At 36.9% G+C, this 20,787-nt stretch overlaps 1 protein-coding gene across 2 annotated transcripts in view; it reads left to right on the top strand.

Moving 5' to 3' along the window:
• The window catches only part of LOC120523294 (Down syndrome cell adhesion molecule homolog), a 668,946-nt gene that overhangs the window by 354,281 nt on the left and 293,878 nt on the right, over positions 1-20,787 (top strand). For both annotated transcript variants that reach the window (XM_039744497.1, XM_039744498.1), the window contains exon 4: positions 18,815-18,961. In XM_039744497.1, the coding sequence (XP_039600431.1) occupies positions 18,815-18,961 (147 nt within the window). The remainder of the gene's footprint in view (positions 1-18,814; positions 18,962-20,787) is intronic.

The raw sequence follows: 20,787 nt of genomic DNA, 5'->3' as shown, positions 1-20,787 counted from the left end.
GAAGTCTACAAACAGTATTCTGCCATACATTCCTTTACAGTCCAGATGATCTTGCATAAAGTGAAGGCCCATGTTCATGGCAACATCCACAGCTCTACACTCAACAGCTACTTTATTAGGTACACCTTGCTAGTACCGGGTTAGACCCCCTTTTGCCTTCAAAACTGAAGATTGTTTCCAAGACCTTGTTGAATCTGTTCGTCTGAGATTTTGGTCCATATTGTCATGATAGCATCACACAGTTGCTGCACATCCATGATGCAAATCTTCCATTCCACCACATCCCAAAGGTGCTCTATTAGATTGAGATCTGGTGATTATGGAGGGCATTTGAGTACAGTGAACTCATTGTCATGTTCAAGAAGCCAGTCTGAGATGATTTGAACTTTGTGACACACTGTGTTATCCTGCTGGAAGTAGGCATCAAGAAGATGGGTACACTGCAGTCATAAAGGGATGAACATGGTCAGCAACAATACTCAGGTAGGCCGTGACATTTAAATGATGCTCAGTTGGTACTAAGGGGCCAAAAGTGTGCCAACGAAATATCCCCCACACCATTACAGAACCACCACCAGCCTTAACCATTGATACAAGGCAGGGTGGATTCATGCTTTCATTGTGTTGATGCCAAATTCTGACCCTACCATCCAAAAGGCACAGCAGAAATCGAGACTCATTAGACCAGGCAATTTTTTTCCAATTTTATGTTGTCCAATTTTTTTAGTCTGTTTCCTGTTCTTAGCTGACAGGAGTAGCACCCGGTGTAGTCTCCTGCTGCTGTAGTCCATCTGCTTTAAGGTTCAACTAATTGTGCATTCAATGATGCCCTTCTGCACACCTTAGTTCTAACAAGTGGTTTTTTGAGTTACTGTTGTCTATCAGCTCAAACCAGTCTGCCCACTCTCCTGTGACCTCTGGCATCAACAAAGCATTCTTGCCCAGGGAACTGATGCTCACTGGATATTTTCCATTTTTTGAACCATTCTCTGTAAGCCCTGGCGATGGTTGTGTGTGAAAATTCCCGCAGATCAGCACTTTCTGAAATACTCAGACCAGCCCAACTGGCACCAACAACCATGCTCAAAGTCACTTAAATCATCTTTCTTCCCCATTCTGATGCTCAGTTTAACATTGCCGTCTTGACAATGTCTACTTGCCAAAATGCATTGAGTTGGTGCCATGTGATTGGCTGATTAGATATTTTCATTACCAAGCAGTTGAACAGGTGTACCTAATAAAGTGGCCAGTGAGTGTATATGCCCTGTATGCAGGCAGAAGTGGGTCATGATGAGGAGCAGTAGCAGACTTTAGATGGGTTAGAACTATCCATTCAAATGCTTTTATTAGAACTGATGTAAGAGCAATAGGACTATACTCATTAGGCAACTTATTTAATTTTTTTGGAAACTAGAACAATAACAGAAGATGCAATTTGGAACAGTTACCTTCTGAACTAGATTGTTTAAAGATGTCAGTGAAACGATGACCAAACTGGCTTGCACAGTGTTTGTTGTTAGTGAGACTGAATCATGACTGGCAGAGTTGTTGCAGTTCTGTTTTGCACACGGCTTCCAGACATTGTATTCCTTATTAGAAAGGGGGAGAGATGAAGTGACTGGTGTCAGAACCAGCTCAGGATGGAAGGAGCAAAGGGATTTTTGACGTGCAGCTCCTTGTTGTTCAAATCTGTTGTAAGACATATTAAGTTTGTCAGGGACGGATGAATTATAGTGAGCACTGGGAAATATAAAAGACTCCATTCAGATGAGCTATTGTTTGCTGAAAATTAAAGCTCCAGTTTACTCTTTTTTTTCTGTTGATCATATGTGATTGCATTGTTTAGCCAATTATTGGTCTGTTTGTAGGCTTTCTTATAACCAGTTTTATGGGCTGTTTTTTTTGCTTGACAAAGAACCCTTATTTCTTTGGTGATCCAAAGTTTTCCATTGTTATAAATCAGAATAGTTTTGCTGGAAATGCAGACTTCTTCACAGGTGCTATTATAAGATACTGCAGTATCTGTCATGTCACCCTACTGGGGCGCAGTCTTTATGACGTATTTCCAGTCCCTTCCTTAAAGACAGAACAAATGCATCCTGTGTACACATTCCCTATTAGTGGTTTCCCATGTGCTCCCCGCCAACATTGTAAGTGAAGCACACTATAATATATATGTAATATACATATACATTAATGTGTGTATGTAGATTAAGCCCTTCTCCACATTTACTTGGCTCCAAGGTCAAAAAATTGTTGGGAAAAGGGTGTTTCTAATACACCAGACTGTGAATGCTCCAGGAACTTCTTACAGGAAGTCTTTTATTATGTTTGTTACAGTACATATAGAATAGACCATGTTGGGTATTGTACAGTTTAACTTCAACATTTAAAACCTAAGCCTATTTTACCAAATGGTGATTCGATTTTATATTAAAGAATCATTTGCTAAGAAAATGTCCACAAATTTGTCAGCTGCAAGTTTTGAAAATGGTAAAAGCACTAAGTAGTTTTATTTTATTGTGTTAATTACTAATCTAGGAATGTAAAGAAATTAATAATGTAACATTACGACATTGTAGTAGGATTGTTGTGATTAACTTCTTGTCTCTCATTTATTGAAATATCTCTCAATTACTCAGTTTACTTACTTTACAGATTTAAACAGCAGTGTGTAAAGAAGGAAAAAAATCAATTCACTGAAAAGACTTCCACTCATCCTGGTTTCTCAGGTCATAACTAACTTTTATCTCTGCTACATCACAAAACTGGCATGTTAAATTGAGACTTAAAGTGTATACAGTATATGAAAGCAGAGTTTCCATAATATGTACACACATTTCTAGTTTACTTTGACACATTAAGAATTAATTTAAGTGGAAATGTTGCTGTGCAGCCTCAGCTATCTTAAAGAAAAGGGTCACCATCTAGTGGTCATTTGTGAGGCACTGAAGCCTTTCATTTAGTGTAATGTCATAAAATGCACAGCAAAAGTGTCTGAAATACCACTACATGGAGTTGTTGAGGAACACAATTTTGATGTGGGGGATTGTCGGGGGGAAAAATATATAAAGGGTGGGCCTGGCCTGTTCCTTGACAGTGAACTTGCTAATTTCATGATGGGCCTTTACTCTGATTGATGGTCATGGTATTTGGTTGTCTGTGAAACACTTTGAAACAGTATGTTGGTCACTATATAGAAATTATAGTTGTTGTGCCTTCAGCCATTTAAAGAGATAAAAGCTAATTAGGATTGTAATTTTAGGACTTTAATAGCTTCCTGAAACTTGCACATTATTATATAAGTTGAAGGCATTGAACATTGATATTGAAGGTATTATCATGATATAAAGTATCTTTAACCCTAAAAATCACATCATGCTATGGCTCTGAGGCTAGGAATCGGCACGGGCAATCAGAAGGTTGCTGGTTCAAATCCTGTAAATGCCAAAAAGGGACTCTACTCTGTTGGGCCCTTGAGCAAGGCCCTTAACCTGCAATTGCTGAGGGCTTTGGGTAGTGAGAAAAGTGCTATATAAATGCAAAGAATGTATTATTATTATATACGATATCATCTATGCCATTACACAGCAATCAAACAATCATGAAGATCATTATTATTCATTTACAAAATACTCATTCTTACAGGTCATAGGGAGCCCTTAAGAAGTATTCATTGTGTATGATAGGAATGTCCATAATCTTGCATATCTGATACTTGCTATAGTACCATATGTGAGGACATACTGTGTTTCTTTGCAATATGGTATGACGGCAGTATTTTTCACATCTTCATCTTGCTCTGTTTCTTAAGTAGACTGAGATATAAAACACATGCATTACTTAATTTTACCACATACAAGATTAAATGTTTCTAACAGAAAGTAATAGAAAACAAGTAAACTGGAAATAAAACCAGCACTATATTCAGTACAGCAGAAAGAATTTCAAATACTCTGAACACAAACTTGTTGTTGAGCAGATGGTATACCACAACATCAAATCTAGATGGATAGATTTTAAAAGTTTTTTTTCAGCGGCATAATAATCACAAATATTTTTGATTGCTGTCCTTAAATTGGATATCAAATATAATACATTTTACTTAACATGTTGCATACAAATAAATTTGTTCTGAATCTGAAATTCTCTGTTATGTTGGGTTGCTGGTTTGAACCCCATAAACACCAGAAGTGATTCCACTCCACTGGGCCCTTGAGCAAAGCCCTTAACCTGCAATTATTCCATCCTGGGTATGATGTTAATCTGCATCCAGCCCTGCAAGCAGGTTCTCCAATTTGTAGGGAAAACATTGGGGGCTGGTGGCAGGATTAGCACTCCAGCCACTGAAAAAAACCTCACACTTTTCTATTCCATTCGAACTAGGGTGGTGCTGTGTCACCCTTTGCATGGCTGCACTTGGGTTCTAATTTGGGATCCTGAGCTGGTTCATTGTGTGGTGGATGAACAACGTGTTGTATCAGCGTGTGCTCCCAACCTCTCTCTCTATTATGTTAGTTTTTTTTTTCTTTCAGTATATATTGCACATCTGGTTTTATTTAATATTTTTTTTAGTTTTCATTATGTTGTAGTTGCTAAGTATTATTTACATACCAAAAAAATACCCAAGCTTGTATTTTAACTTGAACTTTTGTTCAGTATTTAAGTGTTAATTAAAAATGTATCCTTTGTCATGAACAAGGACCCACCTTATTAGTTTAAACGCAATGGATTTAAGATGTGTAATTTGATGCATTGCATATCACAGTAGTTCCAACCACTATGAGAGTAATTCAGAGTCATCTTAGTTGATATTTTGTAGTAGAAAACGTATTTGTGGTTTTTAACTGTTAAGACATGAACGTCTGTTTTGTATATCTTTATCTACACAGAAAGAGAAACTGCCTTGGAGGTCAAAATCTTCAAGAGTCTATAGGGATCTGACTAACAGAGCCTTCCTGAAATGTTTTGATAATTGCATAGCCTCAGTGTTATTGGAATTAGCATATGAAAGTCATATTTTCATTCAAACATTTTTCTTGTGTGACAATGATTTTTTTTCCTTCTGTCTTTTTGTATGTTAATTTGCAAGTAATTTCAAAGGACAGGAGCTGCCTGCCTCCCAGAGGTTTTCTTTTGTCTCCTTCATTGAATGATGATCATTGACATCAAACAGTGTATGTCAGTGTAGACTCAGCAGTAGTCTGTCTGTAAGCTTCTATGTAAAATGAGTCAGGATTTTGTGATACATGTGAGCTTTCCACTGTTAGATAAATACAGAAACCCCTTAACAACTATGCATTGACATAAGACTAGTATTAGAAACATTTGAACTCCAACAGTCTGTATTTTTTTACTTTCTGAAGCAGATTTGTTTACCCCAAGCCTGGGCAGATGTATCCTATGTTGAACTGGCTCCTGGCTTGCACCAAATACTACTAGAACAGGCTTTGGGCTCCAACTTTAGAGAATTGGTATGAGTAGCTACAGAAAAATGTATTGATTTGTGATGAGGTATGTACAGTACATTAATAAATATACACCTATTAATTAAGCATATTCCCTTTACACATATTAGGAATTTTGTTTTAACTTATTACCAGATCAAGTTGACAGCCTTATCAAATAAGATGCTTAGAGTTCATGTACTAATCCAGTGGTTTTAACTGTAATGAATCCAGACCCTTTAGGTTTTTCCTGGCTAAAGGTGCCTGCAGCAATCAAAGCTACAGACTGGCAAGCACTTAAACTGGGGCAAGGCTGCTTATTAAACCATGCTTAATTTATTATTGCATTTACTTCTCTGGAGAGCAATAAAGTGAATATAAAATTTTAACATTAAACAGCTGTTCCACAGCACAGTATATCAATATGATTTGATATTATACAGTTTGGCCTATTTCTATATTAATATTCTTTACTATTGCCTGTTGCCCAATACTTTACATGTGACATAACATATTTTAGCATTATACTGTTTGTGCAATTTTATTTTTAAGTTCATAAATGAATAGGATGATCTTATTTTTCTTATTCATCCTAGCTCACCAGTGGTCTTGACTAAAGCTCTGCTTCAGTTTGAGAATATAATTATGCCATGTCTGTACTAATATATACTGTAATGAGTACTGGGATGGAAAAACCAACACACACATCGAATAGGAGTTATGGCCAATAACGGGCACGTTTTTTCCACAACAAATGATGTACTGTACAGTAGCCTAGTCTTATAGTAGAATCAAACTGCGCTGTAAAAGCTGTGTAAGCCGCCCTGTAAAAATAACTTACTTCCTTGATCATCTCGTGTGGTGTCCCTTTCCCTGTCTTTCCATTATCATCTGCAAGGTTGTATTTATATAATGTCCTAAGAGTCTCCACCTGCCTTCTCGAGCTTTCTTGGACAAGAAAGTTCCAGGGATTCCTGGAAAACAGAGCTCAGCACACCTGTTAATACTGTGCTGCCAATCAACTGTCCAGCCCCTACCCATCTCGAGGGTGAAAATGCTGGTAACTGCAATACTTTGAAAAGGTGTTTTATGTGAGTATTATGCCCAAAAATAGCCAGCTCCAGTGTGTTCTTAGGAGTGTTTATTTATTCTGCACATTATTTTCTTTGGTGTATGTTTTTTTTTTTTATATTTAAAAACTTACATTACATGCAAATGGCATGTTGATGTCTCTGAATGGTAAACATCTTTAAACAAGACAAAATAAAATGAGAACAGCATAGGAAGCATCAAACCACAGGGTATAACTCCTCACTCACAAAATTCTTGTTTTGGTATGTAAGCTTGTTCATTGCAGGGCTTTCAGTTTACTGCTGTTTTACATAACGCTGTAATATAAAAAATTATCACTAGACTATGTTGATATAATTGGTATCATCATTTCCAAAATGTGCATACAAGTTCTTTTAGCTATGCAATTGTAAGTTAGACTTTTGGTATAATATCCATGATGGACTAGAAACACCATGTTTTTTATTATAATCTGTACTGTAAAATTTTTCCATTGACCTGGGAGAAAGGAGGGCAGATGGGCAAACGCATTAGTGTAGATTTTTTTTTAATGTTTTTGCTTTGTGAAGGCAGTACAGCCTTTTAATGCAATGGTAGCTGAATATTTCTGAATGGATAGGGTATGTTAAGCAAAGAGCGACAGCACACATCACTTCAAAAAGCTATGCATTTAAACTTTGTACGTCTGTCCCAACCATCCTTTCCCTCTCCCTTTATAGTTCTCTTTGTGCTCAGGCAGTGGACCAGCATAAAAGTGCTTAGTATTAAACATAAGTAAGAAATGCTAAAAGTGTGTGTAAGAAGTAGGTGTGTTAGCATCACTAACCAAAGGAAGTAATCCGTGTGTATGAACATCTGCCCACTAACAAACTGAGGTTATTTATATATTGTATCTGAGACTTTGGTGATTCTTATGGGACATTGGTTTTAACTTTTGCTGCTGTCTTCTAGAGTAGAAATTGCCTTTTGAGTTTCTCCTGGTTGCCTTTTATTTTAATGATCACCATTCATGTCACCCAGAGAGAAAGGCGACTCTGTTGGGATGCATACTTTGAAGGAAAACTAAATCCCAGCAAATGCTAAGATCAAGCTAGTCTGCTCAGAATATACAGTTTGGGCCTTTAAAATTTTTCTTTACTGCAATTATTATATATGTTGACTGAAATTGACTTTAAAAATATTGTAATATAAAATAAGGATTAATTGTTTGACTTTTCTAGATTATAACAAAACATTGGATAAATAAGTACTTATTTTATTACTGCTGTTCTTTAAAAGATAGCAGGCTTGTCTTTAGAGATTTCTAGCTTTCAATGTTCTTTTTTTCCCATTACAACTTAAATTATTTTTTGTTTTCTTCAGTTTATTACGTTAAGTGAGGATATTCCAGCATATTTAGCATAGAGCCTATTCTGTTGCATTACAAAAATCCAGATACTGAAAGAACACCCATAGAAATTTGTCAACCAGGAGAAATTTTCATATGCAAGTTTTACCGCATTTTATTGCATCTGAAAGCTGCCTTTACTGCTTGTCGCACAACTGATGCATGTTGCAGTGGCTTGGGGAGTGGGCATTCCGTTACCCTCTGACATAATGTGGCATATGGCAATACAACTGTGGAGATGGAAAAAGAAGGCAAAGAAGGAACAGTGTGACTTTCTACTTGGCCATGAATGTGGTGCCTTTTAGAAAACTTTTATATATGTGATTTGAATGCAGATATACAGAAATGCTGGCACATGTACGGAATCACATGCACACACGTGTGTGTATTGTATGTTACTACACAAATGTGAATTGCTGTCTTACTCTCCTCTAGACAACTATGCAATAATCACAGAAAAAAATCACTTATCAGTCATATGTTTTCAGAACATGCAATTATTAATCTGAAAATTTTCAGTGCTCAAGTTATTTCAGCTAGTTAAAAAAGTATATAAACACACCTGAAATTGCATTGCAATGTTTTTGCACACATGAAATAAAATATATACTGCCAGACTGATGTGAAAAAAGGAGAACATGCAAGGCGGCACTTAGTGGATGGAGCCAACTGTATCTAAAGAGCACAACGCTGGAAGGAGGCTCACTTGCAATGATTCCACAGACACAGCAGACCCAACAATGTATTCAATGTACATTCATGTATTCAATTACATACACTCACTTGCATGGATTGAATCAACCCAGTCACATGTATTGAATCATACACATGCACGGTTTTATGGCACATGTATATACAAGCAAAGAAAACCAACTGTTGTGGGTAGCTGCTCTTTCAGAAACTGACTAAAAGGCTAATATGTCGTCTTTGTCTTTTTATAAATGGACAGTATCTGGGTTGATTATATCTTACCTGGGTTGATGATATATCTTCTGGAGGTAGACAGGCCTTCATCTATAGATCTTTGGACAGCTGCCTCTGCAATAATCATGTACTAATTTCTAATTTGCAGTTGGAGCTTCTGCATCTAATCAGCTAACAGTTTAAGGATCCCCATGAGGGTTAATTGCTCTCCTGAATCAAAGTTTGTTTTGGTTTCAACACATTGAAATAATAAGAACAGAGAGGTGAGAAAAGTGGTTAGAGCTTCAATGATAAGCATTGTTTTGTTTTTTTTTTTTTTTGCTGTTTGAAGATTTTTTTTTCCAAAAAGAAACAAAAACTGTAGGATGGTTGTTATGGTCCTTCAAATATAGACTCAATTTTGTAGTTTGTGACAATTTTTAGTCCTGTGGACCAGGAGTGGCAGAGCATAAAATGAGAATTGGTGGACTTATTGTTCTCACCCTCAAAATCAATTTCTTGACTTAAGTGGAAAAAGACAAGCTGATATTCTGTGATGCAACTCTCAGATCCTTCCCCTGTATCCCCACAAAATCAGCCACTGTAAGATTTACTGTATGATAACTCTTAGAACATAAGGTTTATGGAGTATTCAATTTAACAACATAATGGTTTCATCGCCTCTATTTGCAGATAATGTTGTCATGTTAGCTACAGGAGACTGTTATTTCTTTTATGCACTGAAATAGTTTGCATTGTGTATGATGCAGATGAAAATTTGCAACTTCAAAATTCACATATTCTGCAGACTTGTTTTTAAGAGACAGAAAAAGTGATTAGTAGACTGACCATTACCATTGGATGTCTAAGTTTAAGACCTTTTCAATGATGTATCGTGGTCTATGATTGGTTACTTGTACTGCATTTCACAGCTATGCATAAAAAACAGGAAAACATTGCTTATGCAACAGTTAATCTTAATGAAATCTTTACACATAGTTACACAAAAGATTCTGTGAGAATGCATGCAGATTGTTTGATGTGCAATAGGAAGTTTGTACTAGGGAAATGCGTTTTTTTTTTTTTAAAAAAAAAAAGGAAATGTGGTTGAGAAAATCCTAGAAAAGTTACAGAATGTTAGTTTCATGGGAGGTTCCCCACCATGTCCTCCCCTTTTGATTGATTGTCAATGTATCACACGGCTTGTGTCACTATGTCGCGAACACATAAAAGAAAAGCCATTTCAGCTAGTGTCTTGTTCGCAGTATAATTCCTCCATCAAAGGGATAGACAGCACTGTGCAATATTTTTATGCCATTTGTAGTTGCTCTCTTCAATCCCCCAAACCACCCCCCAATGAAGTTGGAAGCTACTATGATTATAAACGAGAAATAAAATTGCAGAGCAGCAATCAAAGAGCATGTGCATGGATAAAGCAAGCATGATTAGAATCAGTGGAGGGATTGGGTGTTTTGGGGGGTCCGGTTGGTAGGCGATTATTCTGTGAACAAGTCTAATGCTTGCGATGCAGAGATGGCCACCTGTACTCCAAAAAATTGTGAAACATTGGTTTAGGTGTATGTGTGGTGTGTGTGACTGGCTCTGGGGGGCCCTCTAAAATTTGTCTCCTGCCCCTGCACTCAGCCCTGTTACACAGCACTGGAAAGAGCTGCTATGAAAAGGTACTGTATGTATGTATTATGTATGTATGTATTTAGTTTACTCCAGACATGAAATTCAAGAAAAAAAAATAGTAATCCCTTCAGCATCAATTTTTTTTGTGCTTTATTTAGCTGATATTGGTGTACACAAAGGTTTTTAATCATATAAATATTTTCTTTCACAAATTTTGAGTGTTTCACTGACTCATTTTCAGCCATTTGCAGCTCCTTTATTATATAGACTGAATAATATCCACTTATTTTTGGGTATTTAATTTGGGCACAATAATGCCCAAAAAACACTTGGTACATAATGGGTTAAGTCTGTTTATTTACTAATGGGTCTAATTCCACTCCTTAATCTGCCATTAGAAGCTCAATCTAATGGGTATCTAAGAATTCTATTGTCAGTATAAACACCTAAAGTGAGATTCCTGTTGTCAAAATTTCTCTGAGTCAGAGTGAGGACCAGCAGTACAGGTGGACCTCTAAGCTGATCAAGTATTGCACAAGAGGAGCCAGCTGAAGAGGTTTTGTCATGTAGTCAAGATGCTCCCTAGATCCCTCCAACAAGAAAATGTTACATAGTGTCTACAGCAGAATAACCAGGACAAAAACTGGACACACTGGAAGGATTATATCAATTGAATTGGCCTAGAACCAGGGTCATCTGTTTATGGCCTACTGGACACATCCAACCAACATGCAAAGTTTCTCTGGCCCTAAGAGAGGGTTAGGGTTAGGACATCAGAAGCACACTTTCTCAGTTTTGGATGAAGGATTTTTTTTTAACTTGCAGTGTGTGTGCTTATTTGCCCAATTCATACCAACTCTGTAGGAAGGAATAAAAACAGCTTTCAGAGTATTAGCAAAAATATTTTGTGCCAATTTCTCAACATTCTTGTATCAGTGCTTACTAGCGATGTTATTTTCACTTCTGATCTCTGTTGTTTGTTTAGTAAGTCATTTCAGCTTCATGTCATAATACAGTAACTGTAATTTTCCAAATATAGTGTGTTAATTTTGCATTAAAATATATAAATAATCTGACATGTGTGAATCTGCAGGGGGCATAGCCATAAATGCTGGACTGACATAAAAGAAGCTTCAATGAATATGATCATGAGAAGACAGACAGCACAGTGAGAAGAGCTTATAAGCATGGTAAACCCCCTGAGAGGATTTAAGTACCATCTCCTGTGGCCATCATCAGAAGTTAGCCTAGGTCCCTTTCAGAAAAGATCTAATAATGGTCCTTCCATGTGTCATTAACCATTGCTGTGTGTTAGTCCTTCCTCTACCACATCTCAGGTTGTTCCAATACATACATCTGTTATGGAAAGCGAGTGCTGGAGGAAGTCAAAGATACAATCATATTTTGTTTTGTTTGAGCCAATTATTAATAGCATAATGAAAATTAACTATAGTAAAAATCTGACTAATTTTCTAATACCAAAATTTGCTTGTTATTGCACTTTTTTTTTTTGGGGGTGGGGGGGACTGAAAGTGAAATGAAGGTTTGAATTTGATAGTTGCAGTGGAATCATTTCAATCAAAATACCAACAGCATCTTCAGAATTTTGAATGTTAGCCGACTGTGGAGTTTCATAAGAATATGAATTTAAATGATTGAGCTTGCTTGTTTCGAATGATGATGGCACCAGAATAAATTCAATATGATATATGCTTCACTATTCCATATTTTAGCTACCACAACCCTCCTCAGGAAAAGTTTAGTGAAAGCAATGATGAGGAGGAGTTAAAATGTTCCAAAATTCACTTTTTAAATTCAGCTGGAACATGTACAAAACTATTGTACAATTGCTGCTAAATTGGAATTTATGTTTTTCAGCATTAACCATTCAGTTTTGTGTATTTTGAGAATATAAATAACTCATGAATATTAAGAACTTTATATGGTCAGGACAAAGTGGAGCTTCTTTATAAAAAGAGTTAATAACTGCAGCAAATGTTAGACATACTATGCATCATCACTAGAATAAACAAGTGCAAATAATAAAAACTATGTTTTTAAAGTTGTACAGATTGGTGATAAATATCTCCATGCAACCTCTTGATGAAATGAAGATATGGTAGCACTTCTAAAAGCAAGACATTATTTAGCATGCTAAGTAGTGGAGTCAGAAGAAATTAGATTTGGCCTAGGTAAAGTGAGAGTGATTAAATTAAGTGTGCCTAGAGAACAGAGCACTCCCAGAGATCAGTGGGGCAATAAACGCGTGTCTCTCTCCATAGTGGCACAGTTCTAAATGCTTTTGATGTGCGTACGCGCTCTGTACTTCGCCTTTGTCGCGGATGACAGGCTGTCTGTTTTAATGAAAGCACTCCTCTTTCAGAATCCGATGGAACAAATATACATTTAGAATTTCTTTTCAAGTTTCAGTGCTTTGCAAGGTAACAGGCAGAGTTCATGGGGAAGAATAAAGGCAGAATATTAGCTGAAAGCAAAGAAAAGAAAAAAATGAGGAAAGAGAAAATCGTAATTCTGTTTTATCTGGGATAAGTTAATCACAAACAGCTCTACTGGAATTTGAATGTGTATTTTATAGAATTTGCAATGGATATATTGATGTGAAAGTGTGAGTAATCAATGTGATCCAATCATTTTTACCAAAATCACATAACATAAATCATTTTTTGATTACTTTTTGTAAGTGCAACATTCACAAGGAATTGCACAACATTGCTAGACACAGGAGGAGCTGTGCATTAAAGGAGGACATATCTCACCCACCTCTCAGGAATTATTGTTATATACACTTGAGTAAATGTTCATTTATAAAAGTAAAAATGAAAGCAGAAGAGCAGTTATCTAAATCCGGTAGATTTTCTGGATTATTTCAAAATGTTTATTTATTCATTTTAACCTACAGTATGAAAGAAACATGCATGCTAGTCTATTTAAAAATCTCTATAAATTAAACTCAACAGCTACAGCTAATTTCTAATTAGAAACTACTGTGTGAAGACCCTAATTTAGGTGTTGCTTTACTACTACTGCTGTTAAGATATTATAAATAAATGATTATTTATAGATATATTGCCACCTGTATATCTCACTTTTTTAAAATTGATTGTTTCTTGTACTAAAAACATTTGTATACAAACAACACCAAACAAGCCAAAAAAACTTTCCAGCCCTAAGCCATATCACACACTTGTTGGGATCCATTCAGCTATTTGCAAATAAAGATATACAGTACATATTTTCATGACCAAAATACTTTGTACTATTTTTATACAATTGATTTCCAGAAAATCCTAAGCAATTTTCTATGGAAAAATCATCAAATAGAAGTTACAATGCTGATGAATTTGTCATTGTCTTGCAATGCTGGAATCGCAATATATTTAAAAAAGTAAAAAATATACAATAAATTTAACAGACTTTATCCTAAGACTTATACTATCAAAAGTCTGATTAACAACATATTTGCATGGCCACTGAAAGCACAAGGAACCTTTACCAATGATTCATACAGAAAATGCAGCTTACCAGGAATGTACTGATCCCGAACAAAAACTGGCGGTGTGAATTTCTGTCATGATCAAAGTTGAGACCATGATGGCTAGTGCAAAGCACTTATTTTCAATTTGTTATCCTTAATCAACTTACATGTATATTCATCTACATAGAACGAATTCAAGCCCACTGTTCAAAACACATGAATAGGATGAATGTGCAAAATTCACAAATAATATAGAATGTCAACTGTGAGGCAGCAACAGTTAGCATTGTGCTGCTCATGAGGATGATGCTCTTTAGTATTGTCTTCAGCAGAAGCAGCATTCCCCATCCATCTAAACAGATTCTATAAACACTACGTATAGTTATTGATTAAAAACAATAAGATCTAAATCTACTGATTGAAAACATGCTTTACAATAACAGTTTATCAAGACTTCCTGTTTGACAAACAACACTTATGATTGCTTAATGAATAATATCATGAAAGAAAATGCTATAGGATGAATAAAACAGAAAGAGAAAAAGGTAAAGTTTTAGTGATGTACTATAAAGAACTGTCTCCATTTTATTGTACACATGCCTCAACTTAACCTGACCATATAGTGTATGGCCATTATGTTCTATGCAATAACAATTGCTGTTTCTCGGTCAACTATTTAGATGCTGATGACCAGAAAAATGCCACATATACTATACAATGTATCTCAAATATTAATTCTAGAAAAGTAATTTTTTGTGTGTGTGTTTTTAATGCAGTAAACATAGACCAGCAGAAACAAGGCAGAAATCCTTAAGCTCATACTACATAAAAAAACCCTAACAGATTTAAACATATCTGATTGCACAGCCATCATTCAACAAGATCATCCATAATTTAGACTTCACTTCAGTTCACTTTTAGTCTTAAAGATCACTGAGTTTTGGTATATTTTATAACATAAATGCTGTGTCATGAATTGACTTTTACAATGGGTTCAGAACTCCTATTTAATTCTGGCAATTATTTTCTAAAGTCTCTGGTGGTTGACAACTTTTTTTAAATTCATTTATATGAAGGCTGCACTAAAAATGGCAATCAGAGTTACCACATTATTTCTATATTCTTCAAACAATTAGACACAATATCAGTTAACCCATTCCATTGCTTTATTTATACTCCATTAAACTGTTCCACAACCAAACAATCTCTACTTTCATTGAAAATATCGTGGCCAGTGGCATACCTGTGTTAAGGGCAGGAGAGAAACAGCTTCACCATGACCCCCAGCAGGTGACAGTCTTACTCAAAACAATAAATAAGTAGTAAGCTTGTCTCAATAATTTAGGATATTGCTGAAATAGTTATAGCAAACAACTTAGTTGTTATAATTCAAACTTTCAATTTTTCACGATATGTTCAATGCAATTACTTATGCACATTTTTTTCTTCAAAGTTCGTGAAGTTTTCTTTGTGCGCCTGGTGCTGCTAGCCTCTCTAGGTTTCGTGGTCAAGCCCTTGGACCCTGCAGTATTCAAGACACACTTTTGATCAGGTTTGCATGTGTAGGCTGAACTTATTAGCTCCACTTTGGGGCTTGAAGGATAGAGTACTTTTAAGTGACCTATTGATGGATTTTTTTTGTGTGATAATTTATATGGTACATGAACATGTACATACAGTATTATTGCTTTGAAGTAGTCATCATCAGATCCATGTGGCAACCCCAGACTTTTCATACTAAAAATACCACTGCTGTTACTATATTGAGGTAGATTTCTGTATTTATTAACATAATAACGTAAAGCCTAATATAACATGCCTTACACCTCTGTAGCCTGTTAATCTGTTGTATATCTTCTTTGAGTAAGATTACTGATGATGTCATGTGAGGTAGAGTTCCACCAGGTGTTTGCATAACCATCAAGGTCCGTGTGTGTGTCGGGGTTATTGGGTGTAAAGTCTTGTTTATTATGAATAAGTTCTTCTTAAATTTGCATATGCTGGATTTATGTCCAAGTGTCTGTTGATTGCATTCTCATTTGATAACCAGGATTCAGCCAGCTCTCTAGCACTTTTAGTATTGGCTTTAAATTTTACTTGTACATCGTCCCAATTAAATGTATGTCCTGTTGATTTAGTATGCGTATAAATCAATGATAGTGAGTCCTTTCTTCTGACAGTGTTGCGGTGTTCCTGTATACGTGTTTGGATTCTTTTTGAAGTTTGTCCAATGTATAATAATAAACAAGACTTTACACCCAATAACCACCCCCCCATAACACACACACGGACCTAGCCACCCCCATCCACCCATGTAAGTTATTGCTATATATTGCCTTTGATTCTTGTAAGTCGAAGCATTATCCTCTGATGAAGACCCCTGGTAGAGTGTGTGTGTGTGTGTGTGTGTGTGTATATATATATATATATATATATATATATATATATATAGTAATAAACTCAATGCCAGACAGAAAAAGGGTTTGGGGTTTTCCGGCCCCGTATATTGTCTGCAATAGTGCGAAAAGCACTAGCGGTAGGAGTTGGTCCCAATTCCTGCCATCGGCGCTGACTATCTTGCGAAGCATCTGTTTAAGCGTCTGGTTGAATCGTTCAACCAACCCATCTGTTTGGGGGTGGTAGACAGACGTCTTTAGGTGCTTTATTCTGAGTAATTTGGCAACCTCCCTGAACGTATCTGAGGTGAAGGGAGTATACCATGGTCCGTGAGGACTTCTTTGGGGATACCCACTCTTGAAAAGAAGTTGACTAATTCTCGTGCGATATTTTTCGTATTAGCGGAGCGCAGGGGAACCGCCTCTGGGTATCGGGTCGCATAATCAACCATGACTAATATGTACTTGTATCCACGGTTTGAGGGTTCGAGGGGTCCTACTAAATCGACCCCAATTCTATCAAATGGAATGTCTATTAAAGGAATGGGGACGAGAGGAGCGCGGTCCCTCCTAGGAATCTGGTGAATCTGACACTCCGGGCAGGACTGACAGAAACGGCGGACCTCCTCGTTGATCCCGGGCCAGTAAAAGCGAAGTTTGACTCTCTCCAGTGTCTTTTCGGACCCGAGGTGGGTGCCTAAGAGGTGAGCGTGTGCTAGTTCACACACCTCCTGCTGGAAGGTACGCGGGACTAGCAACAACTTCCGCACCTCACCCTCGTGTGTAGCTACCCGATACAACAGATCGTTTTCTAGGACAAAGAAGGGCTCGTGTGGCATGGAACCGTCAGCTAGTGAGCTGCCTGGCAGAACAACCGCATTCCAGGCAAACCGCAGGGAATCGTCATCCCACTGCTCCCTCTTAAATGAGGCAGGCGTGGACCGAAATTGGTTGTCCAAATTGCTCAATAGGTCTTGTGAGCGGTTGTGCGGAAGTGTTCCCTGGCTTGTCCCTTCCCCAGCGGATTCTTCCGGGTCAGAGTCCGTCGCCTGAGAAACGCCCCCCGACGTGCCTGCGCCATCTTGGCTTGCCCCAGAGCATGGCGTGGAGACCGCGGGAAGGGTGCCCCGTCCCCTCATAGCCAAACCTAAGGAGGCTTCGGGAGTGGTGTTTGTCTTACCACAATTTGTTTGCGACCAGTCTTGTCCTAAGATTACTGCTTTACACGCTCTTGGCATTCTCTCGATGAGCTACAACAGGTAGTCACCTGAAATAAAACCATCAGAGCAAAGGGTGGCTATTTTGAAGAACTAGAATATAAAACATGTTTTCAGTTATTTCACCTTTTTTTGTTAAGTACATAACTCCACATGTGTTCATTCATAGTTTTGATGCCTTCAGTGAGAATCTACCAATGTAAATGGTCATAAAAATAAAGAAAACACATTGAATGAGGAGGTGTGTCCAAACTTTTGGCCTGTACTGTGTGTGTGTATGTATGTATGTATGTATGTATGTATATATATATATATATATATATATATATATATATATATATATATATATATATATATATTTAATATATGTTGTGACAGGGGCTTGGCTTCCTTACATAGCCGGGACGCCCCTGCACACTATATTCAGGGGGAGCAGCCATGGATATTGCAATACCTCCCCCTGAACGCTAGTTGGCCGCCTCCCTGGGGTGGAACAGTGCCTCGGGTTCCCGCAGGGCATCCTGGGAATTGGAGTTGGGTGCAGCCCTGTTGGGTCCCGCTGGTACCGCCAGGGGGTGCTGAATTTGGGACTCCTGAGCCCATGTGGGCAACCAATTCGTCACACCCTATAAAGGGAGCCAGCGACCACCATTCAGGGGCCAGAGTCGGGTGGGAGGAGGACGAAGCTTGGTGAGTAGTGGTGGAAAAGGAAGACGGGATTTGGGTTTATTGTGTGCTTGGGACTGTGTTGTGTCTGTGGGTACGGGGAAGGTGTAGCCCACAGACAAAGAAAATAAAAGTTTATTTAATTTTATACGTGTCTCCCGTGTCTAATCTGTGTCGGGTCGGGTGCTATATAGCGTCTTTCTTACAATGTATATATATATATTATATGCTTGTGTAGGTTACTCAAATGTAAATTTATGCACATACTATAAATAATATCTTCTTGTTGATTATGGGATGTCTTTTTCCATAGTTCTGTAGTCCTGCATTTTACTAATCATGGGATCAAGGTGCATTGGTTTGACTCTGTTTTTTTAATGCAAGAGTAACATGTTAAAGTGGTGATCATAGGATACCCAAACTTCTGAAATAATTATATAACTTCCCCAATATGTTTGGCGCTAACCCATCATGGTTGTGCAACATCTTACTGCCAAAGAAAATATTTAAAATGTAGTAGAAAACCTAAAAGCTCTGCAAGAGTTAAATAAAATGCTAACTTTGCTGGTTTGTTTTTTTCTTTTCATTCCTTACAGGATTAAGATTTATCATTACATCCACTGGAGCCTTGTATATACTGGATGTACAGAATGAAGACGGATTGTATAACTACCGTTGTGTCACAAAACACAAATACACAGAAGAAACTAGACTAAGCAATGGTGCTCGTCTTTTTGTTTCAGGTAAAGTTTTACAGTATTCATTCTTTTAACCCAGGAAGTAGGTAATATTAGGAACACTCACTTTTATAACAATGTATATTTCATTACCTAAAGCATCATTGAATCTTACCAGAGTAATGTATTATACTTAGTTGAGTTATAATAAATAAAGTAAGGTACTGTGTAGAAGAGTGACGTTCCTTTATCATATTATTCAAATTAATGTTGGTTTATTTTCTTTTATTATATATTAATGTCAATATTTAATCTACCATTTTACTTTGTTAATATGATTACTAAATATTTAATTTACAGCATCATAAAATTTGTTTGCCTGTGTCATTTTTACAGTATGGCATTTTTGTGCGAATTTCATCTGATCTACTAATGCGGTGCAAGTAGTATATAAATAATTGTGTTTTGAGAAATTGGGTGGATCTTTTATATACATTGTGCAAAGTGTAGTCAGACTTGCCATCCTCAGACTAACACTGTTCTTTACCCACAGAGTGAAGTTTAATTGCACAGGTTCCTAAGGCACCCTTATATCAAAATAAATATCTGTAAACCTCCAAAAAAGACAATAATGTCTGTAGCACGGTGATAAATATACAGTCATCTGTCTCTGGAACACCATTACATCACAACTGGGGAAGTTTTACCCAAATGCAGTTGCAGAGAATGATCAGTCTTCCTAGGAGTTGCTGTCTTGCTAAAACTCTGTCCAATAGATATAGGTGTTAAGTCATCCATGAGGATTATTTTTATTAACAAAAACTGAAAGCCAATTACTCAAACTAATTGTAATCTAATTAAAATGAATGGAAATTAAAATGTATTCTATTTTGTAAAGAAAGCAGCTGCTGGTAGCTTACTGTTGACTTTTTGACCATATTGATGAACTGGCTATTTACTTTGTGGCCATTTAGCCTAATGGGCATTAAAATAATACTACTACTAATAATAATACATTTTATTTATATAGAATTTGGCAGCTACAGTTGTACTTGAAAGTTTGTGAACCCTTTAGAATTTTCTATATTTCTGCATAAATATGACCTAAAACAACATCAGATTTTCACTCAAGTCCTAAAAGTAGATAAAGAGAAACCAGTTAAACAAATGAGACAAAAATATTATACTTGGTCATTTATTTATTGAGGAAAATGATCAAATATTACATATTTGTGAGTGGCAAAAGTATGTGAACCTCTAGGATTAGCAGTTAGTTTGAAGGTGAAATTAGAGTCAGGTGTTTTCAATCAATGGGATGACAATCAGGTGTGAGTGGGCACCCTGTGTTATTTAAAGAACAAGGATCTATCAAAGTTTGCTCTTCACAACACATTTGTAGAAGTGTATCATGGCACAAACAAAGGAGATTTCTGAGGACCTCAGAAAAAGAGTTGTTGATCATCATCAGACTGGAAAAGGTTACAAAACCATCTCTGAAGAGTTTGGACTCCACCAATCCACAGTCAGACAGATTGTGTACAAATGGAGGAAATTCAAGACCATTGTTACCCTCCTCAGGAGTGGTCAACCAACAAAGATCACTCCAAGAGCAAGGCGTGTAACAGTCAGCAAGGTCACAAAAGACCCCAGGGTAACTTTTAAGCAACTGAAGGCCTCTCTCACACTGGCTAATGTTCATGTTCATGAGTCCACCATCAGGAAAACACTGAACAACAATGGTGTACATGGCAGGGTTGCAAGGAGAAAGCCACTGCTCTCCAAAAAAAAATTGCTGCTCGTCTGCAGTTTGCTAAAGATCACATGGACAAACCAGAAGGCTACTGGAAGAATGTTTTGTGGACAGATGAGACCAAAATAGAACTTTTTGGTTT

The sequence above is a fragment of the Polypterus senegalus genome, chromosome 2, assembly GCF_016835505.1.
Source record: "Polypterus senegalus isolate Bchr_013 chromosome 2, ASM1683550v1, whole genome shotgun sequence".
Taxonomy (NCBI): domain Eukaryota; kingdom Metazoa; phylum Chordata; class Cladistia; order Polypteriformes; family Polypteridae; genus Polypterus; species Polypterus senegalus.
The sequence above is the reverse complement of the archived record's forward strand: the minus strand, read 5'-3'. Positions and strand labels throughout refer to the sequence as shown.